The following is a 22,834-nucleotide window of genomic DNA, read 5'->3' on the forward strand; positions in this document are numbered from 1 at the left end:
CCGCTCCGGCCGACCCAACCCTTCCGCCCCGCAGCCGCCTGCCCTCCCTCGTTGCCATGGCGCTGTGAGAGGCCGGGCCCACGGCAGCAACGCGCCCGCTGATTGGCTGCGGGGCAGAGTCCAACCGGCGGGTGTGGTGCTGGGCTGTGTCAAGATGGCGGCCAGGTAAACACGATAGGGGAAGGTCGGTGTTGGTGCTGCTGGGCGGTGGGGGTCCGGAGGTGCCGTCTGTGCTCTCCTGTCGCCGTTTACAGCGCTGTTTGTCTGTGTTTGCTGCCCTCGGCTCGCTGCCTTCCACAGCGGACTCTGCTCTTCGTCCTTCCCTCGGGGCCGGCGGAGCGCACCCGTACCCGGCCAGGCGAGGGGAGGCGGTGGTTATGTGCGGGGAAGGCTGGGACGTGCTCTCAGCCGCCCGTGGGGAGAGGCGGGAGGCGTTTGCTGCCATAGCGCCCTTAAGCAGAAAGCAGCTGTAAGCAAGTGCGAGGTGGTAAAACTAAAGAGCAAGAAATCCCCCGCTTCTGTCTGAAATAGTAAGTATAGAAGCTTTATAGGTGTCTGTCTCAAACGTCTGATGTTAGTTCTCTCAAGAGATGCTGAAATATTTGTGGTTATGTGTTTTGCTGTTTCTTTATTCTACAGGCTGATGATGTTTCTGTCTTGGAAAGGGTTACCTGATGTACCTCTGATGTCTTTGCAGTGACCTGAAGTGGCTTGGGCTTGTTTAAACTGGGAGATGTGGAGTGGACTGTTGCCTCCAGGACTGAATGAAAGCGATGTTGACTTAAGTTCTGATGATGGAGACAGTTCCTTCTCAAAGGAAGATGTGAAAGATGTTGAAGGAGCTCAGGTTCCTGAATTGCAGGAGAACAGACCTGAAAGTAATGCCACCAGGGAGCCCGTTGTGATATCTGCAATACCTGAAGAAAATGAATCTCGGCCATGCCCTTCTGGAATTTCTTTACATACATGGAACGTGGGTATTGTTACAGGTCTCCAGTTATCCAGAGCATGAATGCACCATACTCAAAGATGAATGGCTAATTTTTAAATCCAGATAACTCCCTGTTGAATATTCAATATCCAAACCTGAAATAATATAGAGGGTGATCAAAATGCATTTGCCATAATATATCTTAGTTTGTTTCAAGCAAGGTGAGCAGGTATTTACATAGGAAGTGACTTTGTTTTCCCCTCCCCTAGTGCAGTGGTGATTGGTGGCACAGCAGGAAGATGTTTGGATAACTGTGTAAAGACTAGTGTTTTGGTAGCAGATGGGCTCAGAGCTTCTTTGTAGCTGCTTTCTACATCAATTGGAAGGATTTGGAGCTCAGTATGTCAGCCACTGCACTGGTGATATGTATCTGAAGTACAGATGTGCCCCCCAGCTTTCTGTAGGGGTTAGTTGCAGGCATTCAGACTCATAGTTGCTTATAATCCCTCGATTTTCCTGTTGCATGTAGAGACTGAAAAAGTGAGTATAAACAAAGTGATCTGTGTTTTAGGCTTTTTGAGTCAAAATGAGAATTAGGAAAAACTAGTTACTCTCCTCTATCCTCCATGTAGGAGGAAATATGTACACAGAATTTCAGTCCATGTAGATAGGTAGCTGTGCAAGGACTAGGCTGTCAGCAGTGCTTGGAATCCAGCTGCCACCTAAGCAATAACAATGCATGGAATAGCTCAGGAGCTTACAACCAGCATAAGTGTATTCAGTGTCCCAGGAGAAAGCTGTCAAGTTTGAATAATCCTGGGATGTAGAAAGAGGTGAGGAAAGAGCCAATTCTTGTTTAATACCATCAGAGTTGGATGTTCTCATTGATAAGTTTAATGTAATGGTATGATGTTATACACATATATAGTGTGTGTATATATATAAGTAGGTATGTAATTTATATGCATAGGTGTAACAAAGACCTGTGGATAAATAAGGTATTAGGACAACATTTCTCAGCATGTCATATAATATTTCCTTTTTTAAAAAAGGAAAATAAATTAAAAAATACTTATTTGCCTTTCTTAATCTTGTAGAAATTTCTGGAGCTCCAGAAGAAAAGCCATGAAATGAAAACCCAGTTGAAACAGGAAAGCAAAGGCCGGAAAAGAAAGCGCCGCAGAAAAGGTGTTTTATATAGTAGCAGGATTTATTTCCTCACAGTAGAATTAGTAATAAATACTTCAGAAGTGGGATTCGCAGGCTTGAGGAGGGATGTTGGTTTTGTTTGGGTGTTCTGTTGTTGGGTTTTTGATCTGTTTGGCTTTTTCTTTGCCGGGGGGGGGAGTTGTGGGGTTTTGGGTTTTTCTTGTATGTTGTTTTTTTGATTCTTATCAAGATTTGAATGCTCGAGTTCATGTTTTATAGTTGTTATCCAGGATTTTGTTTTTCAGTTGTATGAATCACTTGTAGGACTAGGTTGTGAGTTGCTGCTTAAAGTTCAAGTCATGTACTTGTCTCCTTCTTAACAAGGAGATAAAACTTGCTCAGTTAATACTGATTTATAATGGTTAAGTGTATTTCAGTAATTCTATAGAACATACTTTGTGTATTCTGGTTAAAATGTCTTCACATTTACTGTAGGAGTTTCTTTGTATGAAAAGTCTTGCAGTAAGTGGTTTAAAACCACATGGTCATTGGGTAAAAATCCTCATGTGTCAGTCTTTCAAATAAAATGTGACCAGGTAGAGTTCTGTAAGTTCATTGGATGCTGTAGTGTATTACTGTGTAATGTTGGATTTTATTCTTTCGCCTCCTAGGAAAACAGAAACAGAGTGATGAAGCAACTGAGAGGTAAAACTGATCAGTGTGATTATTTGAGGTCTGGTTTTAATATTGGGCAGAGCTTATAAAAAAGCTTGTCCACATGCATGACCATAGCTTTGAACATGGTGTGAAATGTCAGCTGCAGTTGTTCAGTGTCTTTGTTGGGCAGGCTGAATGCGATACCAGTGATTGCTTGATTTGAAAAATCAACACGAATGTGCTGAATGTAACTTAAAATAGACTTAATGTTATTCCTAAATATGTTTTGCATGTGATAACATACAAGCTCCTCTTCAACCTGTTCCATCTGCTCTTCTTTTTCCTCCTTGGCAGGGTTAGGCTTATGGTTGGACTCAGTTATCTTAAGGGTCTTTTCCAACCCAAATGATTCTTGAGTCTATAAGCTTGCTTTTAAGATTCTGGAATTAAGAAGGGAAGGAATAATTAATTTCACTTCTGTTAGAAACTGAATGGATGAAAAGAGCATGTCTGCCAGGTGGAAGAGTTTCTTTTAGCATTTAAAAGAATATTACAAATTGTGGAAAGGAAGCTGATTATATTAATGACTTCTTGTGTCTTTGTTTTTAGTAGCCAGCAGTTGGCAAATGAAGAGAAATGGAAAGAACTTACACAATACTTTGGAATCAATGATAGATTTGAAACGCCTGTGGATAGCAGGGCTCCCCAAAAGGTGACTGTTGATACAAAAGCAATGTCAGCTTGTACTTCACAGTTAAAGAACTTGGCCTTAATAGAGTTAGGAGGAAAACTGAGACTCTTTAAAAGTGAGTAAATGATAAAGTTACACTGAGGAAGGATAATTTTGTGTACATTTTAAAGTTAATTTCCTTTTATATATTTAATCAATTGTAGTTCCATAGAGTAGCTGCTGTGCTTTCTTTTGTGACAGTATCCACACTTCCTGTCTGGTTCTGTATCATAAGACACAAAACACTTCACATGCGTTGTTTGAATTTTTGTTTTCTTTGGTTTTAATCATATTTTAACTTTAAAATTTGTCACCTAAATCCTTTGGTTGACAACATGGGCTATAGGAATTAGAGGGCCAAACCCACTGTACAATTTTACTGGATTTATAACCCATTATGTTCATGAATACTATTGTGTAACCAGGCATAATTTGAAATAAATGGTGCAACACAATGAGCAAGTTAAGAAATGCATCACATTGTGAGTTCATTGTAGCTCTGTTCTGTACTTCTAGTAAAGGCCTGTGTAAGTTCTATGACATGAAATGTTCAGTGAGTCTCCTTTGTGATATTTCTTTTACTTTCATTTGCCTGAAGTCAGTTTCTGCATGCAAGTCAGGAGACATTGTTTGCTTCTGCCTGAGTTCTTGCTGTTAGTGGATATTTAGTTGTCCTTACACTGCGCAGGATAGACCTAGAATGAGGCCCAAACTGTTAAAAAGCAGATGTTCTTCATGCAAGTCCAGAGATTTAATCACTAGTGGAGCGTATGTGTCCTTAATTTCAGAAAGATACCTAACAGAATTGGCTGTCACTGCAAGTTCCAGTTGGGCACTTTACCACCTGGGTAATTCAAGTGCAGTGTTTGCAGATTGCTGTTTCTTAAGAATTGCTTTTTTGCTTTCATCTTTTAAAAACAGTGTATGTTACAAAACCGTCAAAAGTGTTTGCTTCAGCATCTCTAAGATTTAAAACCAGCGAGGCTGTAAAGTCTGTTATGAGAGTTCTCTGTGACGTTCTGAAGCTGGTGCCTCCTTCTATGCTACCCTTCAGAAGTTTCCAACTATAATTTCCAGTAAATATTTACTTTTTATTGTTACATTACTTGTAAATATTGTTGGTAAACAAGTTCTATTGATCACAAAGGTTATTTTGTCATTCTCAGAGGTTAAATTCTGAAGCTTTTTCATTGTTTTCCATAGAACTACTAGAATTCTTAATTTATTAGCACAGCAGAGTGGCACCGTGCCAGAACTCAGTTTTTGGATCAAGATAAGATCTGAGAACTGTAACGATACAGTGGTAATTGCCATTCTTCGTGTTACCTGACACATATACTTCACATTATGTTTAGAAAGCTCCAGGGATGGAAGAGATAAGCCAGATCTTCAGATGAAATTTTATTGTGACAGGCATAAACTAGTCCGTGTAATTTTTTTAACCTACAGTATTATCCTGCACATAAGGTGGAACTAATGCAATGATTTGTGCTCAGGCGGCCTTTCAGTGAATTCTTAATTATACTGTCCATTACAATACATAGACAAAGTGATTTGTGTTACATAGAAATTACAGGTTTATGCAGCGTCTTAAAGAATCTTATGAAAGAAAGATGCTCCCTTTAAATGTGTTATTTCTTTTTGTCCTAAAAAGATTTACTTTTCTTTTTCTAGTCTGGCCTTGAACTTAGCATAGAGAAGTCTGTGGCTGAAGGTGACATTGATAAGGCTGAGGAGCTGAGTGATAGATTAGCTGCTCGTGAGGTAAGTGGGCGATTAACAAAAGCTCTGAGAAAACATTTAGTTTTGTGCAGAAAATGTCATAACTAAAATAGCTCTGAAGATGGTTTGGGGCATCTTTCCTGTTTCTTAAGCAGATTTTTGTCAGTGATTGAAGGATTTTGCTGCTGATCTAGTAATGCTTGGATACCCTGTAGTTATGAATTAGAACTGAAAATACAACCATGAACAATCCTAAGTAACCTTGCTTTAAAGCCTTCATGCTGACTCTGTGAGTCAGAGGAGTCAGTCACTAGTCATCTATATGGAACTTTAGATTTTTCTGCATGTTGCAAGCCAAGAAAACAGCAGTAGGATGTTCTTGTCCTGTCTGTTTGTTGTGTCTTAGTTTTCAGTTCACATTCCCTCTTCAATAAGCTTGGGAAGCCTGAAGAAAGGTAGAGATGTAGCGTAGAGCAAGATGTGCCCAAATAAGGACGAATACACCCAAACTTGTACACCAGTGCTTTTTTTCCATTATGTTCATGCGCTTGGGAGTTGATGTCTGGAATAATTCTGAAGAATGGGAATAGATGGATGTCAAACATTGCTGTAGCCTTAGAACAATGCTTATAGAATGAATGGATATTTTTTTTCTCCTTGTCATCATTTTTAGTAATGTAAATGCCTATCTAAAAAAAGAAACAAGTGAGAAACTCTGTTTTTTCACAATGTCTTGTTGGTTGGTGTATCTGAGTAGTTCTATGAAAGCCTTGCTGCTCGTTGCTGTTCTATTTGTACACAGGGGAGAAAATGCAAAGGAAGAAAATTAGGGTAAAAAGATGGTTGGAATAGTTTTGAAGCCAGCTGAGAAAATAGTAAGTAAGTAAGAGCTATTTGAGAGGAGTGGAGAAGCTATAATATTTAAGTCATCTGATATAATTTAAATCATAAATATTCTAGATTTCTATTAGAAATTAATTATGTAGTACTTGCTTTCATTCCTCTATCTTGCATTTTCTTTCACACAGAGGTAATGGAAGTTTTTGTCCACTATATATACTACCAAAATTCAAAGGTATTGGAAAAGGATTAAGAAAGGAAAGACAAATTCTGAACACTTTTCATTCTCGCACAAATACTTAAAACCCTGTGATTAGGAAACATTTTAAGCTAAGCTTTAATGTAAGATTGCAGATTTAACTCTTTTAATACAATACAACACGATATTGTGATGGCTTTAAAAACGAATGTATTATGAAATCAGAAATACAGTTCTTAAGGTTCCCTAACTAAGGTTAGCTAAAACTAACTGTTCCTTGGTAGTGTTCTTTCACAATCATTAAACTCCTGTATTTAGTCACACCGGTCAGTCTCCAATGACTAGACTTTTACCTGCCTTTCACCAGTGATTACAAAACTTCAGTCCTCAAAGATAACAGCTATTGACAGTGATAGGAATGTGTCCTAATTTTCCCTTTAATTCAGACCAGCTTCTCACTGTGATACTGCTGTATTACTTTTCATGCATACAACATGAAAAACCCTTGCAGTTCTCCTTCACAAATGTCATTATCCCATCTAAAGTGGTTAGAGTATCATAATCAATAAAACATACTGAGGTTCTAGTGCAAATTGTTTGACTATAAAAACAAATTAATGTAAGAAGTTTTAAGGTTTTGTAATATTTATGATAAACTGTTAATCTGGTTTTTGTAGCCATGGGATTGTACAACATCTAGCATATCCCAGGTGCTACTGCAATGTATTACTATTTATGGGACATTAGCTCCAAATTGTTGACTTTCAAATATTAGCATGTTGTAATTCTGAAATCAAAATGCTTGAAACATTAGTAGTATTCACAGCCTTCACTTGGTTTTGGTTAAGTGGGTTTATCTGAATAAATAGTATGTTGAAGGAAGGAAAACTCAAATGACTCTGGCTTGATCTCATGAGGAGCTCTGTTGAGGCAGAATCCATGTGGATTCACTGGAGTTCTCTACTGTTGTAAAGATGTGCAGCATTAACCACGGGAAGATTCATTTTCCTTTGTGGTTTTTACGAAGCTGTATTTTCTTTTAACTGACCCTTTAAAATACTTTTTGTTCTGTGGAACTCATTCTAACAGTGGCTAGTTCTGGTTCAGTGCAGTGCTATAGCAAAGGATTTCATTATGCTAGATGTTGGTTCAAAAATCACTGTGTTTGTATATGAGTGCAATTAATGAAATACTCCTTTCATATTGAGGAGGAAAGTAGGGATTATATAAATACTATGCAAGTTAAATGTCCCTTTTAAAACTCATTTTACGCAATACTTCTAAGAAGTGAGTTTATTTTTAAAGTATGTGGCTATTTGTATGCCTCTAACTTCCAAATGCAACACAACGCTGAGAGCAGGTCAGGCGTGGAGCCACACTATGACTATTGAAGTACACCACTTCTGAAGTCTAGAGAAATAAGTGGATGAATTATTGTTCCTTTATCTCACCATCATCTTTCTATGTATAGTTTTCAGTTTTCTTGAGCAGTGTTGCAGGGTTCGGGGGCAGGAAGTGTGTGAGAAGGAGCTGCCTTCTGTTTGGGGTGCAGCCCCCCTCGCAGCCATGTGAAGAATGTTCAGTGGGTAGGTGTTCTTTTTGAAATCAGGTGTATGGGGTTTTAGTCGGCACCATTTTCTTTTGCAAGAAGCAGTGACTGGAACCTGCTGATAAAGCTTTTGCTTTGAGGCACAGATCCCAGAGTTCTTAAAGCCGTTTCCTGCCTTAATAAGTGAAACTAATTTTTGATGTATAACATTTATAAGCCTGTGAAACTGATAGGGCAGCTTCAGTATTTAGAAAAAAAACCAACCAAAAATAAACAGATGATGAGACTAGGCAGTAAAAACATGTCCTAAAAAGCAAAGGAAGGCCAAAATGATGCTGTCAATGTGCTATCACTATGACACAGTGAGAAAAGGTTTTCAGAAATCAGATTCCTTGAAAATCAGTGATGATTTAGGCAATATGCATAATCTGCCAGCTGTGAGTGGATGACTGAAATTTACATCCTAAAAACCTAAATGATACTGCCTCAGGGTTTGGGGTATTTTTGTTTCCATGTGGTACTTGTTGCAGGTTCTTTAAGGAAAATGTTGTACTACTGCTGTAAATGAGGCTTTGGGCAATATGTTATTTGTTGGCTTGCTTCTGGTTTGGTGAATGATCACAAATTTAGATCGATACTTAATCTAGTAGTGTTCAAGTTTTTAGACTGAGAGGAATTGGAACTTGGATACCTTATGCATGAAGGTCTTCATTTACTCGTGACTGCATGTGTGGTTTCATATGTAGCTTTTGAGACTAGCTAAAAATGTGTTACCACTCTTTTATTGGCATTTTAATTTTTGTTAAAATTAATTGTTCTTATGTGATGATGAAGGGTCTGATCTCTTGGCAGATCTCACTACGAAGTATTGCTTCTTCCTTGTCTCCTGTTGCCATCCTGGTTTCTGGGCTAGAAGAGTGATTGCAGTTGTTTGGGAGTTACCAGGGTAGCAGATCTCTAACCATAGCATCCTTGGATATCCCCCTAGCCTGTTCTCTTGTGGGGTGTTGTGTTGCACTCAGCGTTCTAGTGGTCCTGAAATTCTTGTTTGCATTATTTTATATATGGGTGAAATTCTTCCTGAAAGAATAGGGTCAGGTCTACATTATATTGTCTAGGGTAATTTAGGCCCTCAGTACCTCTGCTTCTGTACCCAGACTGCTTCTAGAACTCTGTCTGGCTTGAGGATCTGGGTGCTGTGATGCAGTTACAGTGTATGAGGCCAGCACTGCTTTGAATTTGTGTGGAGCATCCACATAATGCAGGTGGGTTACACTGCTTAATCTGAATTCACTGTGGGTTTTTAAACACACTTAGACTGGATTATTTCATTAATACCTACAACATAATACTGTTAGTATTAAATAAGTAGCAATTAGTTGCAATGCGCATGGTATTATATGAACAGTTAAGGTTTATTATTGTAACTGAGTTGCTGTTTTTGTTATAACATTCCAGGGCTTTCAGCAAGGCAGTCTCCTTCATGTTTTAAAGTTCTGCCGTTCAAGTGTAGAATGGCATACATCAAGCTAGTGTTGGAACACTGTATTTCGTTTAATGATGACTTGTTTAACCTGAGAGATGCCAGTAGAAGTGTTGATATTAATGTAGGAGTTACAACGAGCGTTGTTAAGAGAATGAAGTTTATGTGGACACTTAGCTGGGCCGAGATAAAATGGTTAATTTGGTCATGATCTAGAGTGAGGTAGTTGATATTTAATGGCAGCAGGTACTTGGATATGTAGCTGGGAACAGACACTTGGAATTATACCAACTTTTCTAATGCTTTTGAAAAACCTTTTTTTGGAATAACATCTTGAAATGGACTTTAATTTTTCCTGCTGTGCTTGTGGGAATCTGCTTAGACCTTTGGTGATAAAATTGGAGCAATGTGTGCATAGTGGAAGTGTTTATCCTTTTGAATAAGGGCTGTATGAGGAGATAGTCGGTAATTTCACTTTGCTATAACTCGGTTTCCATTTGGAGTAAAATTTCTAAAGGTTCTTTTCCTAATCAAACAATATTATTTTAACGATCTTCCTCCCCAGTGTATAAACCTACAAAATATTTTCCAAGCTTATCTTCCCCCTAGAGAAATAATTTTTCATAGTGCTTTTGTACTTGAATCACTTTGTGATGTCTCAAGAAGCAGAACGCAGATTTCTGATGTCTCTAATATTCTGAGAACTAATCTGGCTAAACCTCAAACTTTGCACTTGCTTGTGGGTTGTGTGGACTGCCTGGTAGGTAGGTGCCACATTGTCTAAGAGCACATTAGCCCGAGGACTGTAACTTGAACGTGACAAAATAATCTTGACCATATTCGACTTGCTGTCAAAAAGAACTTCTGAAATATTCTGTAATTTAGTGTGCTAAATTACCGGAGTAGTTGTCAGGCTCTAAATAGCGCAGACTTCTTGACAGCACTGTTCCTAAGTGCTTAGCTTCGTGGCTTCTGGCATTTTGGTGAAAGACTTCTTAAAAAGCTGCAATTTATGGGGAAACATTGGTATTGTGATCAAGTGTAAATGAAAGATCTGCATTGTAATTGATGGAATGAATTGGCTATTTACTAGGGTATCATTCTCATGTTACAGCAAGATCAGTCCCCCTGCTGTCTTCAAAATTTGTTTCATCAGTTTTGACCATTTTCTCATGATCGAGTTAGTATCTGATGTCTGTGAGTAACTTCCAGCCATATAATTTAGAATGGGAAGTACACGAGCAAGGTTGTGTGTCGTGACCATTGAGAACCGTTCTGGAAGCTGTTTTCCATTAGAAAATCTGGATAGGATATGGTAGATCATGAGGGTGTACGCACGTTACTGTTTCAGATGGGCGGATTATAGTGCTTGATGCTCTTCTAGTGGTAAAATAGATCTTCTGAATTCTGTGTGGTGTTCACAGTTCATTGTAGTGCTTTGAGGTACCTGAAGAGATTGATGCAGTTTTATAGGGATTGTAACCAAACACCCATTAACTTGGAAGTCTTGCTGTTGAGGGACCTGGGGTAAAAAAAGAAGAGTTTCTCCTTTTTATCTCTGAGGGATTTTCCTTCTAACATTTAGTGGAGGTGCTTCCAAATCTCTCTCTTCATTGAGGTGGTTTTCTTTTAACCTTTGGAACATGGCAGGGTTATCACCTAGAATTCCATTCTTCCGCTCCCTTAATTATGTATATCTTTGCCTTAACAAACCTTAAAAAAAGATTTCAGATGTTACAAGTCTAATTAAAGAGACAGACAAAGCACAGTTTATACTGTAGATTTTTTCTGCAGTTCAATTAATCAGCATGTTTTCTCTTTTAATTAAAACCATTTTAGTAAATTAAAGCCCACAGCAAAACACATATATAATTTGTTTGTAATTAGCTCTTAATTGGTGGTAGTTGAAGCTTAGCACCCTTGGTTTCTTTCTTCATGATTGCCATTTTATTAGCAGCCAGTCATTAATTAATCTTTTTTTCTAATTAGCTTATAAAACTGTTGATGGCACATTATTGTAAATGTGATTTTAAGTTCAAAGCTTGTTAATAAGCTTTCTTACTTAGAAGAACAGAGATAAAGAAATTGCTGAAAACAGTACTACAGTTCTTTTTTTGAAACTGCCTTTGTTATAAGGGGGCTGTGTAAAGCATCTAACAGCTTATAGTTAATTTTTTAATGCTGGGTTTTCTCATGAATGGAAGAAGTTACTTGCATTTGAATGTTTAAATCTAGCAAAGGGTTTACTATTAGACCAGTGCTCTGTCCTTGCTCCATTACTGTGGCATCCAAATATCATTTTGTGGTGTAATACACAGCATAAAAATACAACAAAGATATTACAGAGTATTTTACAGTGGAAGTTGAGCATGCCATTGAAAGGGGACAATTTTCACTGCAAAATCCACTTGGTATTCTTGTTTGCTTTATATATTTTATATACGTCAGCAATGGATAACATTCCATAACATAAAAGGAGAAAATCATTGCTAGAGGCAAGCCTGAAATAGCCAGATTCATATTTGATGAGAAAGTGTAACACTGTATTAAAAGGCTGTTTGGCTTCTCTGGTATGATCATAGGATATTTCAGGAGCTGTTTCAATATAGATGTTTTGTTGGAGCTTCTGTAGGTTTAGCATTTTGTGCCTTTTACCTAAATATTTCTGGAGCAGTTCTTGAATCTGTTGTCTCATTGCTTGTATCATACAACATTTACTTGCACAGTTTATCTTAATGAGAATTCCTTGCTTGATGCTATTTAGTGTGAAATGTCTTGATTTTCAGGGAAGTTTTCTGGAAGTTCCAGTAGGTTCTGTTGCAGCTTAATAAAAATGTTTACTCTTTTGCTGAACTTTACATCCTATTTCAACTTCAGCCATTTCTTTGGTTGTTTTAAAAGTGTTTTATGATGCTGTGCAAGAAACACTAGAAAGGGATAGCTGACAAGGAAAAAATTAAAAATTGGATAAAAAGTAAATGAATAATGTCATATTACTAAAAAGATGAGAGGCTAATTTGTGCCGACTTTTTGCTAATTTTGTTCAAGCCTCAAAATGAGGAGCTGTCACCCGTTCTGTGTAGCACTGATGACAGTGCCAATGATCCATGAAATAAGCTGCCGCTGGCTTTGTTCTGATAAGAATGAACAAATCTGCACAATGTACGGCTCCCAGAATCTCATTTTCATACTTGCATGCAGGCTAAAAGAAATAAGCTGTTTGCAGGCTTGATTAATCAGACATTTGAGGGTTTTTTGTCTCTTTGATCTCTTTCGTCTCCTAGGTAACTTGCTTGACATTAATGTTGAGCTTGAGTAAAGACAATCAGGAATTGTAGACCAAACTGATATAAAAATTAAAGACCTTAACACTTTAAGTACTCCAGTAATGGTTCTGCTTTACTTCAGAAAACATCTGTTTTCATTTAATTAAAGAACAAAAGAGAACGGCATAAATATTTTTCATCGAGACCTGTTATTCCATAAAAAGTTAAAGTATGATAATTGGTATTCTAAAATAAATGCCTTGAAACTCTTCAAAAAGAAGCCAAGCTTCAGAAATGCGTTACAAGGTAACAATTTCAGATGAGGAGAAAATTCTCCTTTATGCTACATTAAACATCTAGAGGAAGATATTTGACATGATTATTGATCAACTTCAGAATGGAAGGGTCTTTGCCCTGTAGGAACTGAGTTGTTTTTGTTAAGTTTGCTTAAAAAATACATAGATGTACATATATATTATGTTACAGGGATGAACCATTCTATCAGCTTTACTACCCAATATGATTTACACACTTTAAACCTGTAAAATTGAAAGGAATTTAGAGGAAAAAAAAATGTCGCAGTGCGTTTGCTTGAGGTTATGCAGACGCTTTTACAAATCTTCCAAGTGGCTGTAAAGATGAATGCCTCAAGGGTCTAGCCAGGGCCCTGCTTTTCCAACCAGCTAAAGCCCTTATCTTAAATCCAAGCAAAGTACCATTAATCTTTTTGAAAGACCTTTTATGGCTTTTAATATATCCCAAATTAGAACATTTTACACCCTTGGTTCCTGAAATATGGTGATAAAAAGCCTTTAGAGCTTAATTTTCCTTACTGCGTGCTCTGACCAATTTGCAGTTCTTTGTGATAATGTTTAGACACCTTAATTAAAATGCAGCAAAATATTGGATGTTCTATATGGAAAATGCTGATACTTTGACTACACAAGAAATTGTTGTATATATTTTTATTCATGCTTTCTTGCTTCTTTTAAGACTGTATTTTATTGAGTTATCTGATGACCTGAAATGTTTGGGTTTTTTTTTAATGTAAAACCCATTGACCAAGCTTTTATGGTTTTCTTTGTGGAGAGGGTGGGAAGGCAGGATGTATGTCTGGGTGTGGGTGGGAGCAGAAGACGTTTAATCTGACTAGAATGTTTGTGTGTGTTTATATGCAACATATTTGACTCTGTGTAGCCTAGAAATTACAATGTTAATGCTGCAAAATACTTCTTTTTATTTCCATATACACTACAGAGGATCTTACTATCCCTTTTTTTTTCCCCTTTTCAAAGACAGAAGAATTCATTCTGTCTTCCAAGAAATACAGATCAAAGTATTTTTCTGCAGCACTTGTGTGCACCTCACATGTATATTTGTATGTTTCTAAGGTTCAATATGCCATTAAAATATATTTTAAGGAGCTGCTGTTATTCATTATATAGTAAGAGTTAATAGTCAAGTGTGTTAGGAGGTAAGATACCGTTCAGGAATGGTCATGGCTGTGCTGATTGACTGACTTCAGCCATTAGATTGCACTGGTTTTTAAGGCAATAATTGTCCTGTTTCAATTAACAAGTAAGCATTCCTTGAATTTCTTTTCTAGGTGAGTTTTCTTCAGCATTTTTATACTGCAAGCATTAAAGTTAATAGCTGCCCTTAAATATTAAGTGACAATGCAAATAGGAGAATGTTACATCTTCTGGTCTCTGACTTGAGATTTGCAGTTCAGATGTTGGCATTGAATTACTGATTATATAAAATGTTAATACTCAGAGGACAAATGATGTAGCTAACAATATGGAAGTTTTGAAATGTCTGGTTACATGAATTATTTTGTGCATTGAGGTGATTCCATAGGTACATATTTATGACCTTACATAGATGAAAACCTTTAGCTTTCCGTATTTTGCACATTTTGCTTTTAAAATATTATGCCTGTGTTGCCAGTGTTTGGAGCCTCAAACAACGCACAGACTGACGTGCTTAGTGCAGGTGCACAGGTAGGCTCTCAAAGCTTTCTGCGGAAAGGCTACTTTGGACCATAAGGGCTGTAAGGTAGAATAGCTTGTAGTGGTGCTGGTTTGTTTTGCTTTGTTTACAAAATAATCTCCTCCCTACATGGTAGGTGTTTGATGGGAGACCTGTAACAGATGTGCCAGTGCATCTACAAGCAAAGATGTCTTCTGAGTTCTCGCTCATCTTACCTGAATAAAATGTCTCTCAGTAAATAAGAATTGCTTGCATAGATGCCTACAGACTATTTGAAGTATATTACTGTTAATAGTGGAACTCTCGCCAAAGCGTTAAGGACCGTCCTTTCACTCTGCCATGCCTTTCTTGTTTGATGCTTCTCTGAGGTTTTGGAGAAATTGAGAAGATCCAGTCAGAAGCTATGAGCTAACTCCAGGAGGCTTTGGAGTGGATAGGAAGAAAAACCTATTTGTCCACATCAGTTCGTAGCACCTCTGGCTAAGTGAATTGCTTGTTTGTCTTGGAGAAAAGCGGTAACTTTTGAGACAAATTCTTCTGTAATTCATAATTTAGTGGCAGATAATGTCAAGTCATGGCAGAAATCACAAAACATAACAACAATGAACAAGTTATGAATGCTGCTTAAAGAAAATGATCCGGTCGCAGTTCACAGTATCTTCTTGATCTCTTTGCTTTGTTCTGTTTTTTCCTCCATGACATTCACTTAAGTGAACTTAAATCATCACAGTGTGATAAGTTTATGAAAGCAAAGTAGTATTCACCTACAGCCTGTTAGGACCTTAATTGAAAAGTATGCATATTATCACACTAATAATCTGAAAGCTGGTAACATGAAGACGAAGTGCCAGATGGACTCTAAGGACAGTGCTGCATTTAGTTGCTGGACAGACTGATTAAAACATGACCACTGGCACTACTGGAAAATGTATGGTAGTAGCAGTTCTTCTGTATAAAACTGTCTTTTTGGGTGTTTTTCATATTGGTATGACCTGATGCTTTTGTTGTTGGCACAGCTGAGGTCACAGACTGGTCTTAATAATGGAGATTGTGTGTGTATGTGTATGTATTTATTTAAAAACAAACTGTCCTGGGTTCAGCAGTAGCAGTCATTTTTCTCCTTCTTGGTAGCTGGTGTAGTGCAGTGTTTTGACTTTCAGCTCGGGAACAGAGCTGATAACAAGCGATGTTTTGGTTTGGCCAAGGACTTTGTGAGGCTCATGCTCTGCCAGGGAGGAAGGGAAGCCAGGAGGAAGCAGAGACAGGACACCTGACCCAAACTGACCAAAGAGGTATTCCATACCACAGCACGTCATGCCCAGGATGTAACTGGGAGTTAGCCGGAAGGGCTGGGGGACTGCAGGGTTGGAGGAGGTATCGGTCAGAGCTTGGTCGGGCTTGGGGGGCGAGTTATCGGTCGGCTGGTGGTGAGATGATGTATTCTCTTCCCTTGTTATTTCCTTTATCATCGTTATCATTGGTGGTAGCAGTAGTGATTTGTGTTATACCTTAGTTACTAAACTGTTCTTATCTCAACCCGTGGGAGTTGCATTCTTTTCGATTCTCCTCTCCGTCCCTCCGAGAGCAGGGGGAGGGCAAGAAAGGGGGGGAAGTGAGTGAACGAATTACCTGACTGGGTTTAAACCACAACAGTTTTTTTTGGCGCCCAACGTGGGGCACGAAGGGTTGAGATAACGACAGATCTGACTGGATTAATAGTCACTCGTCACAATGCTGATTTATTGGCTCTCAGAGTTGTTTCGCTTGATCTCACAGCTTCAGAATGTTGTAAGTTACGTAGAGCCGGTATTTGCTGTGTTAGTGTTTATCAAGTATGGGGCTTGGGCTAAGGTTCTTGTCTCACTGTGCTTTATGGCAATGGCTTGTAATACGGGCGGGCTCCAGCAGCAGGGCGGGACGGACGTGGCCGTGGACTTGTACCTGGCCGTCCGGCTGCTCTTCACCGTCCTGGCCCTCGCCCTACTCTCCATCTTCGTGAGGCTGCGGGGAGCCGAGGGGGAGCGGCCCCGGGAGCCGGCGGCAGCTGAACCGGCCCGGGAGAGCGGCCCCGGGCACCAAGCGGCGGCGGGAGCGGGGCCGGAGGCTGCGAGGGGACGGCTGCCGGTGGAGGAGGCCGGGGCGGTCGAGGAGAGGAAGGAAGCGGCTGCCGAGCAGCGGGAGAAGGCGGCGGAGGAGCCGAGCCCCGCGGCCGAGCCGAGCCTCGCGGAGGAGCCGAGCCCCGCGGAGGAGCCGAGCCCCGCGGCCGAGCCCAGCCCCGCGACGGCCGAGAGCATTTCCCGGAAGCCGCCCGCCGAGCCCCAGGAGGATGCAGGAGACCACGCAGCATTTCCCAGCAAGGCAGAGGAGGAAGAGCTGGACTCAGGAAAAGAGAAGCTGGCGGTGGGAGAGCCGGCAAGCACAGCAGCTACACCAGCCCCAGTGACAAGTACAGCAGCATCGTGTGAGAGTTCTGAAGGTTTTGAATGGCCTTTGGGTATCCTTGGGACCTGCCTGCTGATTGTGATGGGGATCAGCATGTTGGCACACACACAGACTGTGTTCTACCCACAACCATTTTGTCTGATCTCAAAAGTTAAGCAGAGTCAGGTTTGGGTCTTGTCTGGGGTTAGACGAGGATATGGGGGGACCAAGAGGTTTTCCCCAAGGCTGGACAGTCATGAGTGGCAGGGTGTGTGGGACAGTATGGGCAAGTATCTAGTCCACTGGGCCCCTCCAGTGCTTTGGAAGCGTCGGAGATGGAAGACAGCTGTATGGAGTCCCCAGCAACAAGCTGCAGAAACTGCTGAAGGGGACAGTGAATTATTTTAAGCCTGGTGGGCCCATGGCACTTCAGGCCATCAGAGCAGAGATGCAAAAGAGATGGACTCATGATCGAGGGGTGGACTTAGCAATGGACACTATTGCCCAGGTTATTCACGAGTGTGAACACTGCACACAGTCTCTCCTGCTCTGGAAGACTATTACAAGAGATGGAGCCTGACATGGACCAGATGGATGCAGCAGCTTTATAGGGACTGGTCCATGCACTAAGTTAAGAGTGCACCGAGATAAGAGTGATGGTATATTGAAAATGTGGAATCTGAGCATGACGTGAATGGTATGGAATAAGGGGTGGATAATGTCCTGGGTTCAGCAGTAGCAGTCATTTTTCTCCTTCTTGGTAGCTGGTGTAGTGCAGTGTTTTGACTTTCAGCTCGGGAACAGAGCTGATAACAAGCGATGTTTTGGTTTGGCCAAGGACTTTGTGAGGCTCATGCTCTGCCAGGGAGGAAGGGAAGCCAGGAGGAAGCAGAGACAGGACACCTGACCCAAACTGACCAAAGAGGTATTCCATACCACAGCACGTCATGCCCAGGATGTAACTGGGAGTTAGCCGGAAGGGCTGGGGGACTGCAGGGTTGGAGGAGGTATCGGTCAGAGCTTGGTCGGGCTTGGGGGGCGAGTTATCGGTCGGCTGGTGGTGAGATGATGTATTCTCTTCCCTTGTTATTTCCTTTATCATCGTTATCATTGGTGGTAGCAGTAGTGATTTGTGTTATACCTTAGTTACTAAACTGTTCTTATCTCAACCCGTGGGAGTTGCATTCTTTTCGATTCTCCTCTCCGTCCCTCCGAGAGCAGGGGGAGGGCAAGAAAGGGGGGGAAGTGAGTGAACGAATTACCTGACTGGGTTTAAACCACAACACAAACAAAAGGATCTAGTCGGCTATTGCCCTTTGCTTTTATTCTTGAAAATGAAGGATTTGGTGAAAAGGATTGCTTGCTCTAGGATCCCGTTCCTTTGTATTTCTTTCCAGAGACATTCTTGCTCATCTGATCTAGTAGCACACCATCAGCCTAATGTTTGAAAGATATTAAAGTATCTATTGACTTTTGAGGAACAGTATCAGACCAAGTAATTTGTGAGGCTTAAATTTCACACGAGCCGTTTGGATCTATTCAATTTTCCTTTGTTCCCTTTTTATGCCTTAGCTTGGTGTGAAAATTGCCAAAGCTGTTGCTTGCCGCAACTTTGTAAAAGCCAAGCAAGAAGCAGAGGCTGCCCAAGAAGCTCAAAAGAAAAAGAAGCTTGCTTGGGGGTAAGTCATTTGAGTATGGAATTAAACATGTGCGGTTTCATTGGCACTAAGTGTATACAATACAATCTCAGTTAAATGTTTTCTTAGTTGAAATAGGCTTGTGCTAATCTTATTTGTTTAGTTTAACCTTGCTGGGGGTTTTTATGTTGGGTTTGTGTCTTTTTTAGCAGTATATCAGACTTAATTCTGGTAAAGCCTCTATTCTTAATGTGTTGGTTATATGGCTACATTTGCCTTCATGTCTTTGTAACGGTATTAAAAATAAGGTTTTGTTTTTGTTGTTGTTAGGGTGAGTACCCGAAATGTGCATACTCAAGATTCCTAATGTGGGTTTTGTGCTGTATTTCAGATTTGAAGCCAAGAAAAGATGGGAGACAAAGAGCAACATGGGATACATGTAATCCATCCTGTTCTCCTCAGGACTTAAATACTTGTTTTTACTTGAAGAATCTTTGTGGGCAACTTCTTAAATCTAAACACAAAAGAAACCCCAAAACAAACCCAAACATATCAGATTCCTTGTGTTTCTCTTAGTACTGTTAGACCGCAGCATCTTTTTTTTATTTTGTCTTATAATGCTGTAAAAATACTATCTAGACACCAGTGCTATGTTAAATAAAGCATTTTTCTTCAAAATATGAAAATTTAAGATTAGGCATTGCAGAGTGCATTTAGAGTCTCATAGAGAACTCTGAAGATGGAGTAAAATACTTGGTCCAAGTATTTTATGTGGTCTGTGCTGCACTGCAGTTGTAGTGCTTGGGTGTAGGGAGTGGAATAAGCTTTCCTGCTGAGATTATACAAACTTAATGCAGTAAGTGCTACTTTTCTGATTGCTTGAAAGTGTGTGTTTGTGCCACTAAATATAGAAAAGCAAAACCACCCTACCTGTGTAAAACCATTATTATTTATGCATTTATAGGCATAGTAAATACCATCAGGAAAAAAAATGGCCTCAGAAGTCCATCCTCTCTCCTGGAAAGATCTGCTATTTGTCATGTGCTGGTGCCATGTTCTTCAGTATATTTCAAATTCTCGTTTTCCTTTCCTTCCCAAGAAATCAAGTTTTCAAAGTCCCAGTTTCTTTTAGCAGATAAATAACATAAATACTTACCTTGAGAAATATCTGAAGTATGTTGTGCAGCTAACTGCACTCAAGAAACAAAGGCAGGTTTTATTCCAAGTCCAAATTCTACAGATCAGTTAGGATTTGAATGTTTATGGTATAATCTTATAACTAGAATTGATGATGTTTCTTTCAAATTGTTCTGAGTGAATAGTAAGAACATATTCAGAACTAATAACTTTTCTCCCTGAAGCTCTTGCGTGTGTGTTTAGTCACCACAATGCCTGAATTGAATTGGTAATGTAAATGTCAGTTATTGTTAACCAAGATTAATATGTTTCAGGCCAAAGGTATGGTATTAGTGTAATGGTGATTTACTACAGAAGTACTTGAGGCTAAAACAACGTGCCAACAAATAGCAGTTTGAAGTTTTATGGCACCAATTCGAAGAGTTTGGGTTTGCAGTCCAACACGGAATAGTACATTTTTGTTCATTACCCCTCAGGATGTTTGATTCTTTTTCTCTTTTAGCAGAATGTCATATTTCTTTCACAAAGATGAGAGTTTGCAATATGGTAATCTGCAGTTAGCTGTAAGCAGTTACAGTGACAGAGTTGAATACAATTGCCAGGATTGTAAATCAGGGGCTAAACAGGTTACTGCAATATAAAGTCATAAATCTCACACTATGGTTTACAAACTACATCAGCCTTAGTAACTGGTGTGGAAGGAAGCAAGTGGTATCTCATAGTAAAATGATTATAAAGGCAAATTGCATGTTTGCTTGCAGAAACAGATTATACCATGAACTTCATCAGGTTTTTTCTCAGTTCCAAATATTCCTGTCCAAAACTTCCAAGCACTCTGTCCATAATTCCTGTTATTTTAAGCACCTGTCAGGCGAGTGTTAAAGTTGACCTTTCTGCTTGTTACATACTGAAAAGCAGAATGGTGCTGATAATTTTGTGCTGAAAACAGCAGCAGTATTCCATTAAACATTTAAAAGTAGTGTATATTAAAGAGATGCTCTATGTTTTTCATAGTAGTTGCTCTTAATAATAACTATTAGTCAAATTGAAGATCTTATTGTAAGGATCAGTGCTGCTTGGTATGAAAATGTGCTTTAAAAGAAATCTAAGCCCTGAGAAAACACCTACTGCATGAGAACTTGCTGTGTTGTATTTGTCACAGCAGTGCCTACACAGCCACCTGTCATATTTTTCACTTACCCCATTAGTTTTATGTTAGGCCATTAATAATGCAACCGTTTAGAAATCATGCAGAATGTAGGGGGCCTACAAGAAAGCTGGAGAGGGGCATTTTGTAAGAGTGAGTAGTGATAGGACAAGCAGGGAATGGCTTTAACCTGCCAAAGGGGAGATTGAAATGAGCTCTTAGGCAGAAGTTCTTCCCTATGAGGGTCCTGAGGCGCTGGCACAGGGTGCCCAGAGAAGCTGTGGCTGCCCCATCCCTGGCAGTGTTCAAGGCCAGGTTGGACACAGGGGCTTGGAGCAAGCTGCTCTAGTGGAAGGTGTCCCTGCCTGTGGCAGGGGGCTGGAACTGGATGAGCTCTAAGGTCCCTTCCAACCCAAACCAGTCTGGGATTGCAGTGAGTTACTTGATTGGTGAATTAAAAAAATGATCATATGTAAGTATTTTGATTGACCTTAAGTATTCACTTAGGATATTAGTAAATTCCTAGAATTATACTATATTTAGAAAAACCTGATCAACAGGGAAAATACAAAAGCCTAATAAAAACATGAACACTTTAAAAGACATCGCAAGCTGCAGGTCTGATTCTAACATGTCTTGCATTCCTGACTCTTGTAGTTTTGCTCTGTGCTATGAATTTTGCCAAGCAACTAAAACTCTGCTCTGAGGCTTAACTTTTCCTGTTTAAGACTGTTAAAACAATCCAAATGCTCGTTGCAGTTAACGGAAACCTTTTTAATCAGCTTAAATATATAATCTCTTACACTGAACTAAATTTGAGATCTAATAATAATTCTTTCAGCAAATGAAAGGTTTGCACTGTCTTCCTTGTCTGTCTGAAATTATGTATCTAGAGGAATGTACTTGAATTATTAATTTCAGTACAAATCTGTTGTGAAGCCAAATATTTATTAGGAGTTCACTTGATGATATCTTGAGTTGGGCAACAGTTGAAAGGCAGCCTTACCTAAGCAGCTTCCTACCCTCAGAAGTCTTGGAAGACTTGAATGCCTGCACTGGTTTTGCCCAGTTTTTCCTCCACAATTTCATACCTTTTCCAACTGTAGTCATGGTACTCCCTTGGGTATCCTGAGTAGTCTTGGGTCATTTGAGGAAAAATCATGCAGCTTCCTAATTGAGGTTCTTGCAGTAAACAGAAGAACTAACTTTGAGAAGGGGAGTGTCTTCTCACAGCTACCCGTCATTCCTTGAACCAGTGCTGACCCAGTGCCTGGCCTGCCCAGAGGTAGCTTGGTTATGTGCTGAACTTTGCCAGTGAGGTCTCTTAACTACGTTAACAAACTTAGTTTGCTTGGGTGCAAAAACGCAGTGAGGTGGTTAGATTGCTTTTGGTTTTACAGTGGACTTGGTTGATGTCAAGTTACTGGCTCTGTTCACAGTTATGCTAAGCAATAGGGGCTCTCCTTACTGGACACTTTCCACTCACGTGGGTTTTGTACTCTTCCATTTATACTTCCATGTGGGGATAGTGTAGACTCCTGTTCTTGCAATTCTATTGCGTTCTAAGGACTGTCTAGTCAAGAAATAGTTTATCAACTCCTAGGTAAAATACAGCCAGTTTGAAGTTTGACAACAGCATACTAATACAATTACTAGTATTTCTTAATACCGCATTCCTGAGCTCCTAAACCAAAGAGTGGCTGCAGGGACAGTTTGACAGATAAAAACATATATATAGTTGTTAGAGATTTAATAGTTTTTTTGCCTGCAACCATAATCTGTATCATTATTTTTTTTTTAGTTTAATTCTGTTGGACAGGTTTCAAAGATAAATATGGTGTGTAATAAGCCTTTGCAACCTCTAATTTGTGAAGGAGTGTCTGTCCAGTTAATACTTGCTCATCGAAGCAAGGGGTTTTGAAATAGCTGAAGTACGAACTGTAATTACTGATGTCTGTTTCCTATTCACCTATG

At 39.6% G+C, this 22,834-nt stretch overlaps 1 protein-coding gene across 3 annotated transcripts; it reads left to right on the forward strand.

The window, feature by feature from the left end:
* The first annotated feature begins 75 nt into the window (after nucleotides 1–75).
* FAM204A (family with sequence similarity 204 member A) lies at nucleotides 76–19,500 on the forward strand. 3 transcript variants are annotated; one of them, XM_062635332.1, is made up of 8 exons: nucleotides 76–165; nucleotides 698–973; nucleotides 2,029–2,119; nucleotides 2,752–2,785; nucleotides 3,347–3,449; nucleotides 5,142–5,231; nucleotides 18,512–18,618; nucleotides 18,968–19,500. In XM_062635332.1, exons 2-8 carry the CDS (start codon nucleotides 734–736, stop codon nucleotides 19,017–19,019), a joined length of 717 nt encoding a protein of 238 aa, XP_062491316.1. In that variant the 5' UTR covers nucleotides 76–165; nucleotides 698–733; the 3' UTR covers nucleotides 19,020–19,500. The 3 variants fall into 3 exon arrangements, with proteins under 3 accessions (XP_062491316.1, XP_062491317.1, XP_062491315.1); XM_062635331.1 differs by lacking the exon at nucleotides 76–165 and adding an exon at nucleotides 289–530; XM_062635333.1 differs by lacking the exons at nucleotides 76–165; nucleotides 18,512–18,618; nucleotides 18,968–19,500 and adding exons at nucleotides 281–530; nucleotides 5,992–6,079.
* The last annotated feature ends 3,334 nt before the right edge of the window (nucleotides 19,501–22,834 follow it).

Source organism: Pezoporus occidentalis, unplaced genomic scaffold (assembly GCF_034315485.1).
Source record: "Pezoporus occidentalis ecotype Australia unplaced genomic scaffold, CSIRO_AGI_Poc_V1 ctg45, whole genome shotgun sequence".
NCBI lineage: Eukaryota > Metazoa > Chordata > Aves > Psittaciformes > Psittacidae > Pezoporus > Pezoporus occidentalis.